General features: G+C 41.1%; 1 protein-coding gene across 1 annotated transcript in view; it reads right to left on the reverse strand.

Annotated features, from left to right (window-relative positions):
• Nucleotides 1-430: 430 nt before the first annotated feature.
• SHISA5 (shisa family member 5) overlaps nucleotides 431-14,721 on the reverse strand; it is a 55,018-nt gene continuing 40,727 nt past the window's right edge. Inside the window, exons 4-6 of the mRNA XM_074958220.1 lie at nucleotides 8,211-8,326; nucleotides 7,135-7,353; nucleotides 431-3,873 (exon numbers count right to left, since the gene is read on the reverse strand). Coding sequence (XP_074814321.1) covers nucleotides 3,794-3,873; nucleotides 7,135-7,353; nucleotides 8,211-8,326 — 415 coding nt within the window. The 3' untranslated portion in view covers nucleotides 431-3,793. The remainder of the gene's footprint in view (nucleotides 3,874-7,134; nucleotides 7,354-8,210; nucleotides 8,327-14,721) is intronic.

Raw genomic sequence — 14,721 nt, forward strand, 5'->3', positions numbered from 1 at the left:
ACATGGAAGACGTAGCACACCGCTCTTAACACATGCTACATTGGTCAAGTTGAAGCACGGGGGTGCATCAGCTTTAATCAATCAGTTTAATGTGTGTTTAAGTCTGTACTCCATTGTCTACACTAGACTTTCCCATAGTGTTGGAATGTGTTGGCTAATGCATTCTAATATCACGCCTTTAATCCTAATCCAGATAATGCTTTACAAATTATCCTTTTAGATTAGGTTTGAACAATATTGTCAAGGTAACAGAGAAGTTTGTCCTGCCCCTGCCATGCCCATTTTTGTTGAAAAGACTTAAGTCTGAAGTGGCAGCAACCATGAGCAATATATTCACCATACAAGATGACTAGAAATACTAACGTTAGAACTGTCAAACACACTGGAGTAACATGTAGCTAAACAGGCACACTTCTAAATGTGACAGCTTTCAAAGTAATATGTAAACAAAATGGACACTATATACTTCAGACATTTGCATTTATTATAAATAGATGTACAGACTTTATGCCACTTCTTTTGAATACTTCTCACGTGTAACTACAAACTACTTACAAAGCAAGGTTATAATTGAGAAAAAACCCTAAATTATATGGTATATTAGTACAACAGAATATTCTACTGTATTTAATTCACTACTTTTTGAAATAAAGGCACTTACAGAGTTTATAAAAACACTTAACTTTTGAAACATGTAAAGTTTGAATTCCATTCCCCCTCTCCCTTAACACTATCAGTTTTACATTTGCAATATATAAGCTACTTTTGACTAACGTGTTATCAATGCATAAAATAAGACTTTCTGCTCTTAATTACACCCACCATTAACATAACTACATGAGTTACACAGAAACAGAATTCACTGGGTTACATGGAAACAACAGATTTTGGTCCAATGTCCATCTTTTAGCTATGATTAATATTCACTATACACTAAGAATGAGAAATTGAGTTAAGTACTTCCACTATGAAACAGGAAAAATGTACAAATCTGCACCCATTTCCTCCTCCTTCACCCTGTCCAGCTCCAGGAGTAATTAATTCATTAAGCAATTCTTCATTACTAACATACAGCTCCCATTAATATATACATAGTGAGGAAAGGATACCACACATGCAGTTCTTATCCTACCCCTAATCACATGATATTCTCCTATCCTCAGATAGCATGTCTCTCTCACCATCCTGAAATTATCCTGACTGTCCATTGTACAGTATCTGGTTTACAATATCTCTACTATGGATCCTCTGTATATGGACTATTTTCTCAGGGCTAGGGGATTGTAAGTCACATAGGCAGGATATATGCCTACACACAAAGTTCACCTTGTGCCATGCTCTTCCCTTAAATGGGAAAGCCCAAGAGGAATAGTTATGTCCAAAATTGTACCACACCTCACTAGAGTTACCACTTTAAGCAGAAGAAAGGACAAAAATGCAGAGGCCCCAGCTTTGTAATCAAAGAACCAAACTACTATGGAAAATCCCAGCCCCAACTTTGAGGGCCTCAGGTCATCTGTGCTGAATAGCTGCCCCTTTCTGTTCAGCCTCTACCCTGGCAGCTGTCTAATCTGGTTTCTGTGATGATCTTGGTCCCCTCTACTGCACCTCTGCACTCCTAATCGTCCAGCCACCCACACTGGTAGAAGCTACAGAAAAGGAATTATTTTCTGAAGTGTTTTCTGGCATAAGACATACAGGATTTCTAGGGGAACATACCACAGCAGAAACTTCTCAGCTTGTCTCCCCCCTCCTCTCCAGCTGTTCTCACACAGCTCCAAAAGTGCAGTATTTACAGTGAGGTGCTACCCCATCTTCTGGTTGCAAAGCAGGGAAGAAAATGCACCATGAACTGTATAACTCAACTCCCTCTTTGTGCCTGTTTCATGGCCCCATTTAATATTATTAGCACAAGTGCTCCCCTTGGTGCTATGTAACAAGGCAGACACAGAGTCTCCTATCGGAATGCTGGACACTTGCCGAAAGTTTGTGAAATTCCCTGGAGACCATCTCAAACGAAGGTTGAAAAATCCAGGCATAGACTGCCTTTTAATTTCTATTCCTACTGTCTGATACTAAGTTGAAGTATAGTCAAAGCTGTTTTTGAAAGTTAGTTTCAGTCACAGGCATTCTGCAGTTAGAGGCAAGATAAACAACACTATCAGTGACAAGATCATGTCTGTACAAACAAACTTGATATATATTTATATTTAACCTATCACAAGTACAGGACCCCAAAACAAGCAGCTTGTAAACATCTCTAAACAAATGAAACCAGAATGAGAGTAATGTCATAATATTCCATCAGTTCAGCTCCACTGAAGTAACAGTTAATTGATTAGCTTCATCACTGGACAATAAAAGCCTATTTCAATTTTAGAGAAGAGTTGTTGAGGGCTTTTGAAAAAAATCAGATTGTGCAGTGTGTCTAAAATTGTGACTGGTTTGGTAAATAAATTCTAAAATTGAAAGTAATGCTGTGACTGGTCACAATTACGATGGGTTATAAAAGTCAACATTTTAACAAGACACTTATGATAGACAATTTTTCTCCCTGTACATGTGCAATTTTCCCTGAAGTAAGCTCATTTGCATCTCTAGGGCCAAATCCTGCCATCTTTACTTAGTCCAAACTCCCATTACACTCTGTGGAAATTGGGAGGATAGCAGGATTTGGTCTTTGCTGTACAGCATGTTGAGATTTTTTTTTCCCAGTATTTTTTAAGTCAAGATTTAATTTTATTGGAAGAGGTGTCTTCCTTATAAAGTTCCTATCTTAGTGTAAAAAACCACACTCAAGATGTCCAGGGCTTGATCTTGCTGGCAGGCACATGAGGTACATCTCCCTTTCTCTTAAGTGAGCAGGATTTAGCACTGGGCCAGACTGTTCTTCTGCAAGTTTGAGAAGCAGTGTTTTCATCACAGGGACAATGCTTGGTTCCGTCAAGGTGAAATTTTTTTCCATCATCATCAAAACGTAGTCAAAACTTGCAATAATGAAGCAAAAATTCTCATGCAGCATTCTTAGGTTTTCAGCTTTTTGACATGTTTATTTAATTGAACAATGGAGGGTTGGTTTGTTTGTTTTTTGCCAGGGATAACAGAGAATTAAACAAAGGAAGTGAAAAGACACCTAATGACTTGACATGTTTTGAGTTTTAAAATTGGAAAGGAATAGATCAAGCACATGCCTGATGGGCACAAAATAAATGCAACCAGTGTGGAAAAAAAGCTATAAGAACATGTTCCACTATCCCTTTCTGAAGACAATTCTATTCCAGCAAAGGAAATTTCCCTTTTAAAATCACTAAGTTAAGCGTAGCTTAATTCATCATGTTAACTTGAAAACAGGAAGATCAAATTTTACTAAAGTTTTCTGACAGTTAGGTTCTTATATTTTAATAATATGCACATGAATGCTACAGCTTTGGGTGCTTACAACTGTTTAACTTATTTCAGATCATTCTTTTTGAACCCACCCTTCAAATTATTGCACAAAACACATTACCATGCTTCTTATATCTGAACTATTTCCTTTTCACTCTTTTGTCACTGGAATTTGAGCAAGTTTTTCCTGTTGTATTTGCTTGAGGTATGGAGTGAACTTCAAGTGATAATTCTTTTTCTTGCTGAGCTCAGTGTATTTTAAAAAGCTACTGATTTAGATTTCTCTCTTTCCAGAGGGACGAGGGACTGCTGCATTTTACGAAAATGTGCTACAGCTGTATGGTTTAAACAGCACACGTTATACTTTACAAAAAAGTTTTGCACAGAGGCATAATAGAAAATCCATTCAATAGGTGGGCTTCTGAGGGTCCATGTAAGCAGGATTGTACGGGGGTTGATTGACTGGGTAGGGCGCTCCAGCACCAACTGCAAAAAAACAAAACACAACACAGGTATCTCATATTAGTGTTCTCATTCTATACTTACTTTTCAATGATAGCTCTAATTCAGGGGTGAGCAAACTTTTTGGGCCGAGGGTCACATCTGGGTGGGGAAATTGTATGCAGGGCCGGGGCAGGGGGTTGGAGTGCAGGAGGGGGTGCGGTGTGCAGGAATGGGCTCAGGGCAAGGGATTGGGGCAGAGGAGGGGTGAAGACTGCAGGAGGGAGCTCAGGGCAGGGAGTTGGGATGCAGGAGGGGTGCGAGGTGCAGGCAGGGGGCTTAGGGCAGGGAGTTGGGGGGCGGGGTGCAGGAGGGGTTTGGGCTCCGTCCCTGCGCTGCTTACCTAAAGCATCTCCGGGGTGGCAGTGGCGCGCACTGGGGCCAGAGCAGGCTCCCTACATGCCTGTCCTGGCCCCATGCCGTGCCGCTCCAGGAAGCGGCCAGAACCACGTCCCTGCCCGGCCCCTGGGGGGGGAGGGGGGACCCAGGGCTCCAGAACACTGCCCTTGCCATGCCTCCAGGTACCTCCCCCGAAGCTCCCATTGGCCGCGGTTCCCTGTTCCCGGCCAATGGGAGCTGCAGGGGGCGGTGCCTGGAGGCAAGGGCAACGCATGGAGCCCTCTGCCCGCCCCCAGGGACGTGGTGCTGGCCACTTCTGAGAGCGGCGCGGGGCCTGCAGCACCACGGGGGGCAATCCCGTGGGCCAGATCCAAAGCCCTGAAGGGCTGGATCCAGCCCGAAGTTTGCCTACCCCTGCTCTAGTTCCTACTGAATAAGTCAAAGATTCAGCTTAAGTTGCATTTTAGTTGTGTTGGAGAATAATTTACTAGCGATAACTTGAGAAATATTCACACTTAGAGAACTGAGCCTGGAAGCTCTTTGCAGCAGGCTATGTGCATTTCCCTTTGTAGGATCAAGCACGTTTTTGGGACTTAAATAATAAATCCTCCTCCGCTGTAGGCTGCAGCTCATTAGGGAGTAGCATGTCAAAATACCAGTAAGAAGGTCCAACACTCCATTGGTTAGAGGGCAGCAGTGCACATACTGAGACAGGCAAAAGTTAATGTCATGTAGGTAAGTGAAAATAAGCCACTGGATGAGAAGATAAAGGACTGAAAGATATTCCTCAGATGGTGGAGAAACAGAATATCCTCCTGGGGAGATGCTCACATTGTTAATAGCATCAACTAGGAGTTACTTAAAATTCTTTTTTTTTTTTTAAATAAAAAACCCTATCAACTTTCTACCCAAGACAAAAATATCAGCATTTTACGTTATTTATTCCCTCCCCCCCAAATATTGATTTTTCTCATTGCATAACATTTTCAGCAAGTGTATTCAACTTCCTTCACCAGACATCTCAAAAACCAGTTCTTTTCTTGGACAAAAACAAAAAAAACAAGCGTCAAATCAGACCTTTCATTTGCCTCTACAGTCTAATCCAGTCTCCTTTGAGTTTATGACTGTTTTAGCTGAGCACTTTTCAAAATTAAATTTAAGCTCACGTGTTTTTCCCCCCCTACATCCCCTAGTCAGCAGGAACTTTTTTGGCTGGTGTTATATAAAGTTATGTCAACGTGGACATTCTGTTTTATCTGAAGGTGCTGAGGTTCATGGCAATTCTGATGTCTTCCAGGAACAGCTTCCACAGTAATGGGGTAGTTGCTGAGTAAGCTGTCTCCAGCACTCAGACTCATCCTTGATATAAACAGTTTAATTGTTCCAGGGAAACATAGCTGTTGTGAGATATGATGATCACAGAGCATGACATGATCTTTCAGGTAATCTCCCCTTGCTATGATTATCATAATTCCTTTGTTACAGCTTCCTCAAGTCCCAACTTGTGCTCAGTGTTGCTGCCTAGTTCCTCTTATGTACAAAGCAGCACAACCATAGCATCTCAGTCTTTCATCTCCACTGGAAGGACTTGTATTTTACAATCCAGTTCAAGGCTGCCTTCCTTGTTTTCAAGACCCTCTCTAGATTCTAATTCTAGTTCCCAAAACTTCTCTTCTCCTCCTTGCTCCCCCTGCTTAAGCACTGGCCTCCTCTCTCGATTTCATCGTGAATGGTACAGAGGAGTCTGCTTTTTGCTGATTCTGTCATCTGAAACATCTTTTCTGTAGAGCGCTGCCCAATCAATTCTAAATTCCAGCACAAGTTCTCTTTTCCTTTGTCTACACTTCCTGATGTTTTTGTTTCTGCTGTTTTTCTTTAAATTATTTTATTTACTGAGCATCCTGAATTAAAAATATTGTACTTTGAAAGAGCTACTAAGTGGGCTTGTTTTCCATGCTACTCAGGATAGGAAAATATATCCATACTTACATAAAGTGTCTCTTCATCTAGTTGGAAGGTCCACAGATATTTTATAGTGAATTTTCAGCCTAATTGCACTTTGAAAGATGAGCATCTGTCCTCTAAACTACAAGCAAGCTGAAGCCGCCTTTGTAAGCCATCTGTGAACCTTCTTCCATAGAAAAATTGTAATTTTCTATTTGTAAGTGATCCTAACAGTGATGACTGGCAAGAGACGCATATAGTACATGGAGCTATAGCCCTGGTCTACACTACAGAGTTAGGCTGACACAAGGCAGCTTATATTAACCTATATAAAAGTGTTTACACTAAAATTTTGCTCTCACTGACATAACTTGCCCACTACACCGACTTAACTCCACCTCCATGAGAAATGCCAAGTCAATGTCGATGTAGTTAGGTTGATGCAGTGTCAATGTAGACACAGCGTTGCTTACGTCGACTGTTGCTGGCTTTCAGAAGCCATCCCTCAATGCCCCACACCGACAGGTCAGTCTGTGCAAGCGCTCCTGGTGAGGAAGCGCACAGCTGACACAAGGAGCAAAGTATAGACACACAGAAGCGATATACTTACTGCAGCAGCTATATGCCGCCGCAAATTAGGTGGACTTAATTTTGTTGTGTAGACATGCCCTTAGAATGGAATCAAATGGTACATTTTTAATCTATTTTACTTAAAAATCCCATTTTGGATAAATACAAAGAACAGATCACCTTTGTGAAGTGAAGTATTAGTGTTAGTCTATGAAAGCCAAGCATGTTAATTAAGAAAGGGTGCCCCGACAAACAGACTGGTGGTGCTCATGTGTAGAATTAACACCGATTTGTTACAAATGCATTTGTCTTCCTAGTGAGCTTAGTGAAGAAAGAAGAAACATGAAGTTTCTCTTCTTCAACTGTGTTTTGCTCTTCTTGCTATGGCCTTACCTGCCACTGTCTCAGAGTAGGCTGGTGGTCCTGAAGGTTGCGTTGGATAAGGTGGAGGATACTGTGTTGGGTAAGGTGCTGCTGGCATTCCATGTTGTGGCTGGACTGGTACAGGATGATATCCTTGATAGGGTGCCCCTGGGTAACCAGGTGGTATCCCGGGCTGCTGGGGATATGGTGCATGGACCACTGTGGTGGAAGTTGTGGTGGTCACTACAGCTATAAACATACAAAAGTAAGAAGCATTTACTACTGATGCGTCAAGCAGACATCCAGAAGAAGTAATGAAGATATGGAATATTTTGAACATTCTTTCCTATTCCCAAAAGGGAAATCACTGTTTGATTTGTCTTTGTAAACACCAGGGAGAAACCCCAGTTCAGATTTCTCCAACATATTCAGAGACTAGTACCTCCGGCCCTCATGTTTAAGTTAGTGGGATGTCTAGAGTAGAAAATTAGGAGTTAAGACTTACAAAGTGGTACAGTACGTTTTGAGTCATAGTCAACACAGCTTGTCCATTAACAAAAATTTCCTGTTTTAATTGACATAATATGGCTAGCTCAGGAAATGATTTAGATAATCTGTTTCTCAGTGATAATCCAAAAGACAGATCATCAAGATTCCTTGTTTTAACGTAGCATGAGATGGAGAGGAAGTAGTTCTCATTCTCAGAAGGTTTGTTTAATCTCCTGGCACTAATGACCTTTCAGTAATTGCAACAGTTACTGTTGCACTGTTTGGACCTTGATATATTTCCCACGGCCCCTCTCTTGCAGAGACTGCCATAGGGAAGAATGTTTAAAGGAATCAATTATTCCAACATTTGCTCACTAAAGAAAAAACATTTGAAAACAGGGAAAGACAATTATGTCCAAAAATATTCAGCGATTCCTATAACTACATCAGAGTTTGAAGTGTCTAAAAATGCTTACTTTTGGTATTCTGGGTGATGGTGTGTGGAAGGAGTAGGGAGAGGAGGAGTTGTGCTAGTTTGACAATGATGCTATTTACTAAAAACAAAAAACTTCATTGAAGAGAGATAAAAGTTAACAAAAATATAAACAAATACTCACGCTGTTGCCTCCGACACATTTTATACAAGCAGCAGCATGAACAGGTGAAGCACAGAATGACAGTGACTACGAACACCACAAAGATGGTGACCCCTATAGCCACAAAGGTCCCAAAACTGAAAAAGAAGAGGCACTTGAAAGTCACACTGGTTTTTGTAAAAAGAACAGGAGTACTTGTGGCACCTTAGAAACTGACAAAGACCGACAGTAACGTTCTTCAGCTATGCAAAAACACTTAGGAGCCTGTGTGCCATTCCAGCTCTATTTTTGTTACCATTTATTGTTCACTATCACATATTTGAACAGTAAAACAGCTGTTTAAGGGTCCAGTTCTGAGTGAACTCAAATCTACTGAAAGACAATGCAAGCAGGAAGCTGCTCAGCACCTCCTAGGGAGCATTAAATGTTTTGCATGATTGAACCCTAACATGGATAGTTTAATCTTTTCTATTGTGATGTGGTTGTGTGTATTTGTACTTTCAAGACCAGAGATATAAAGCTTCAAACTCATTTTAGTCACATTTTGGATTTTTGGACAGTGGTTCTCAAACTTTCAGAAGCCCAACACAACTTTTTTCCATTAATAAAATTGTGGATCGCCCATTAAACATGGAATGCTTGAATCAGTCAGAATGCAGGTGTTCTGTTTGTTTTTTCCAAGCCGTCTCCCACTCCAAAGTCTTCACAGACCTCTTGGTGATTGCAGACAATGGTCTTAGACCCTGTGTTTTGCAGGTCTTGTCAGATCTGGATCTTGTGCAGTTTGGATGCAACCAGAATTGATTACACTATCCAATGACTATCTAGTAGTTTGCATTAGAGAGACAGGAATACTCATCACAGCACCCTTGTTGGCAGTCTCAACATAGGCAAGCCAAGGATTGCTTTGGCATTTTCTTTCAGTAGTACCAAACCAAGGAGACAGTACAGGGTGTTAGGGTCTCAGAATTTTTTTTTTTTTTTAATTATTACCCCTGATTAACCTTTTCAGTCTAGAGAGTTAGATACTCAGTGGAAGTCTCCCATTTTCTGCAGACCTTTTTACTGCTGTGCCTGGTCCTCAAGCTTTTCTGAAAGATCATTGTTTAGAAGCCCAACTTATAGCTGGACTTCCTATGTAGTCTTCTTTACTGATACATAAATCACAATGCCTAGGTTGTTCAAGCAAAGGCCTTTTATGCTTTAATTATAAAGTAGCTCAAATGTATGCATTTAGCCAATCTGCTATTGTTTTCTGTGATTTGAAATCTAATGAAGCGCTTCATCCATTCAGGCTATTTTGTGTGGACTTAGATTGAAAATCTTGTGGACAGTTAAATTTGGCATTTATATTTCTTCTTTATGCTAGTTCAAAATGAATTAAGTTCTGGCACATCATCATCCAACAATGGTAAAAAACAATCACAGGAAATCACTTTCTTTTAACAATGAACTTTAATAAGAAACACAAGATTATGTTTAGAATTATCCTGCCCTCTGCTTCATTGCTGAGCTTCTGCCTAAAGTATTTCCTAGCCTTCTTCCTGTCTTGTTTCCTATCACAGTTTAAATAAAACATATGTATGCCTACAACCATTTTCACATTGGCAACTGAATAGCTATCAGATGGTGATTAGTTTTCACTACTGACAACCCAGGCAAATTGAATAACTGACCTCAATTTGAGAGGCTCTGAGCTCCTATTACCAATTCCTGAGGCCTCATGTCTCAGTTTTCCAGTAGCCTAATAGGCTGGCAGCCAGTAAACACTAGTGAAATTAGAAGTAAAGGCTCTGTACTGTTATTTATTAAGCGAATGGCTAGTGCAAATTAAGACTGGCCACAAAGACCCATTACAAGATACTTTAAGCACATACTCAAAAGGAACAAGAGGGAAAGGAGTCAAGTGCACAAAGATTCATACATGAGAATAATTTTGTTTGTAAACATACAGAAATAGTCACACAAATCCCAGCACAAGAAGATTTATGTACTTCACATATGGTCTTGCTACATGTTTTATGTGTTTTTAAGAAACTAACTTTATTTTAAAATAAAGACATTTCTGGCTCTTATTTCACAGATTGACTTCACTGACAAAATTATGCCCTGGTGTCTAGTTGTCCTCTTTGCTTATGTGACTTACAATAGCCTTTCTTACCAGCATTGTGATATAGATATAACTCACAGTTCAGCTGCATTGCCCACCAAACCCTCATATTATAGTACTTAAACTAAGGCCTTGTCTTCACTGCTAAAAAAGGTGTGTGTTTTTTACCTCAGGGTAACTAACACGAATGAGCTATCCAGAGGTAAAAAACACAGTAAAGACCTGACACTTCAGTTTTATCCGATGAAGTGAGCTGTAGCTCACGAAAGCTCATGCTCAAATAAATTGGTTAGTCTCTAAGGTGCCACAAGTACTCCTTTTCTTTTTGCGAATACAGACTAACATGGCTGTTACTCTGAATTCAGTTTTATTGTGAGGTAAACAGCTCTATATTTCCTCCATAGGTTGATCTCAGCAAGTTTACCTCATGGTAAAACTGAAGTGGCCAGGTCTTCACAGTGTTTTTACCTCAGGACAGCTCATCTGTGTTGGTTACCATGAAGTTTAAAAAAAAACCACATGAAAACACACACCTTTTTAGTGGTGAAGACAAGGCCTAAGTTGCAGCCTGCCTGTGACTGCCCCCGACACCTTGATTCCTTTTTTATGCCTATTCTTGTACTGAACTTAACATTGTAGTAGCTCAGACCAATCCAAGGAGGAAAAAAAAGTGACAAACTCATGTATGGTCGCTTCTCTTAACCGTAAAAGGAAATTACATTTGTTTTTATAAAACGCTGGTTTGCTATGTGCCACTGTTTGTGGAGACTAAGTTGAAGTTAGTTTCCTTACTTGATCAACTAGCTAGTTCACAACATTCTATTGCCAAATTACTAGGTAATAAACATTTTGTCCAATTTTTTGACAGAGTGCTAGCTATAGCATCCTGGTCATTTAGGTAACTGCGTAACAGAGAAGGTGTGCTAATAATAATCAGCCAAACACCACCACAGGACTTAAGCTATTTCTGTCAAAGTGTTTTGTTGGGAACAACTCTTTCCCCCATATTAAGTAGAATCACTTTTCTCTATGTTACCAAGCCTTTGATAGACATTCTAGACAGAAGTCATGCGTATAAAATACTAAAAAAAAAAAAATAAAAAAAAAATTATGTATTCAAAACATTTTGGGACTCCTAGAAACCATCTTCAAACCATTACCCACACAAAGGGACAGTTTGCTCAAAAACACAACAAACTTCTTCCAGACATTCTGCAACATCAACCACCACCCTCGGAGTAACAGCCTTGCCACCGTGGCGGTCACCTCCCTATATACCAACATCCTTCACAATGACAGCATCACTGCCAGCCTTAAATATCAACAAGACAATGAACAACACTCAGATATCCATCCAAAATACATTGCCCAACTCATCCAATTCATCCTCACCCATAATTTTACATTCAACAAGCAAACACTTTGTCCAAACCCTGGGAAAAGCCTCCAGCACTAGAACAGCTCCCCAATATGCCAGCCTCTTCATAGATCCCTAGTAATAACTATTGGACAAAAATGCACCACAAAACCAATGTCATACCCGAGATATGTTGATAATATTTTCATCCTCTGGACAGACAACCTAAACTCCTTAACAGATTTCCACTACAACTTCAACAACCACCACTCATCCATTAAATTGTCTCTAGAACACTGCTACACTAGCATCAACTTCCTGGATACCACAATCAGCTTCAATAATGGAACCCTACAAACAACTATATAAAAGAAACCCTCGGATTACCACATGTACCTTCACAAATCCAGCAACAACCCCAGACACACAAAGAAATCTTATCTGTACTCAGGCACTCAGGTACCACAGGATATGCTAGAAAAGAAACTCCAGGATATACACCTTAATACATTTAAAACTGCCTTCACCAAAAGGAGGACACTCCACCAGAATAGAGATTGCATCCTGGAACAGAACACCCAAATACTCTGAGTGAACATGCTTCAATACAGAAAAAACCCTCTGATCACACATCCCTCGTTGTCACCTACGACCCCACTTTGCAGCTCATATGGGGTATCATTAAACAATTACGAACCATACTCAATGGGGACCACACCCTGAAAGAAATCTTTCCCGTACCCCCTCCACTGGCTTTCGAACAACCCCCCAATCTTGCCATGCTCATCATCAGAAGCAAGCTCCCCACAGTTCAGGGCCCACCAAATCAAAGTGGCACCAGATCCTGCAAAACATCAGATGCAAAACCTGCAGACATCTCTCCACTGCTATGATAAATCAATACATCTCACAAGATCCATTGGTCCTATACATGCCTATCACAACATGTGGTATACCTCATCTAGTGCACTAAATGCCTCAGTAACAACTATGTGGAGGAATACAATACACCCACTACACTCTCAAATGAGCTTTTACAGAAAAACGATCAAAGACAACAACCACCATATCACCTGCAGGCAAACACTTTTCACAAAGTGATCCCTCTTTCTGACCTCTCAGTCCTCATCCTCAATGGAAACCTGCACAATGCCTTCAAAAGTCGAGTCTGGGAGCTTAAATTCATGACTTTACTAGACACTACAAATCATGGACACAAAGACAATGGATTTAGGATTCATTACAACAATCTATAACCCACTAACCCTCCTTTGTCCTATGACTGCAGAGGTGTTAACTGCCTATGTCCCCTTAAAACATCTCTTGCAATATGTGTTACCTCCTTAAGCTAAACAATCTGTTCCATCTTGTATTTAGCTGTGACACTGAATAGCTTTCCCAGACCTGAAGAAGAGTTCTGCGCAAGCTAGAAAGCTTGTCTTTTTCACCAACAGAAGTTGCCTCACCCATCTTGTCTCCCTAAATTCCCAAAAAAGTAGTTACAAAGATATTAGCTGTTGCTACATGTTTGCTATATTCTAATCTCGCAATATAAACATGTCCTTACAAATATTCTCTTGTGGCGCTCACGCATTCAATCTTTTCCAACATTGCTGAGTATTATATTTTTCTAATATCTTTCAACCAACAATGCAGAGATACCAGCCTGAATGTTAGTGCCTGAGTGTTAGTGCTGTATTATGGTGCTTCAGATAGAGAGTAGTTTTTTGGTTTTTTTTTTTAAAAAAGAACTGATTCACTCTGATGAAGAATGATGTGGATGTTTTTCCTCTGCATATAAAATCGCTCTTGATATGCCCTAGACTGCAAAATCTTTGACAGATGGCATATATAAGTTACACGTGAAGTTTGTTTCTTAAGGAATACATGTAGAATTTATGCCAACTTTCTCATTCAGTTTAACGCCTGAGTGTGACTTATCTGCCAGTCAAGCATTTTTGTTATTTCAAATCACAAAAGCAATTAATTTACTCGCATTAGAGATTCTAAATTCATTGGGGGAATCCTGTGTTTCTCACCCACTCCCATCTCTATTCTTTGTGTGCACCACATACTCTCTCCAACAGGTAAGACACTGGAATGGGAGTTAGGGGAGACCCAAGGCTCTGCCACCAACCTGGTACATGACATAGGCAGAGAGATTAAGTTACTTGCCAGTTTCCTTATGCACAGAGCTGGGTTGATACTTAATTCCCCATTATAAAGCACTTTGTTATCTATGGATGGCAAGTAGTAACTATTTTTACTATTCTGGAATTCCTGCACTGTCAGGAACAGCAACAGAGTGGAAATGACTCATGTTCCTGATGAATCCTCCCAGAGAGAGTGTTCTCAGTAAAGAAGCAGAAGCACAAACAAAATCATTTCCTGATGCTGTAAGAGGTTTGCCGTGTGGCAAAGGAAGAGAAGAGACTCAGAGGGGAAGCTAGCATTTTTTACACATCTATTGCCCACCAAACTGTGTGAACTTCAGCAGTGGTACATTGCAAAGGAGAAACCATGTTCTGCAGGAGAAGCAGCGAAGGCCTCTGTGATGGGTTTGGTCACAGAGACCCCCTTGCTGGTTGCTGGCACGTCTCTGCAACCCGTAGTGGGGGCGGTGGGGGGAGGGAAGAAGGGAAAGGAGGCTCTGTGTGCTGCCCCTGCTCCCAGCCCTGTCCCCGCAGCTCCCATTGGTTGGGAACCAGCCAAAAGGAGCTGCGGGGGCGGCACTTGAGGGTGTGGGCTATGCACAGAGACATGCCAGCAGCCAGCCACTTCCAGGAGCAGTGTGGGGCCATGGCATGAAGGCAGGCAGCCTACCTGAGTCTTGCTGCGCCTCCCGGCTGGAACCTGCACCTCACACCCCCTCTTGCACCCCAACCCCCTGCCCCAGGTCAGAATCCCCTCCTGCACCAAATTCCCTCGCAGAGACCTCACCCCTCTCCTGTACCCCCAACACTCTGCCCGTACCTGGAACCCCCTCTTGCATTCATCCTCTGGCTGTTATCAGGGACTTGCATAACTCTGAACATCTCTCTAGTTTTCTTTTTCAAATAACTCAT

Source organism: Natator depressus, chromosome 7 (genome assembly GCF_965152275.1).
Source record: "Natator depressus isolate rNatDep1 chromosome 7, rNatDep2.hap1, whole genome shotgun sequence".
NCBI classification, from domain to species: Eukaryota; Metazoa; Chordata; order Testudines; family Cheloniidae; genus Natator; species Natator depressus.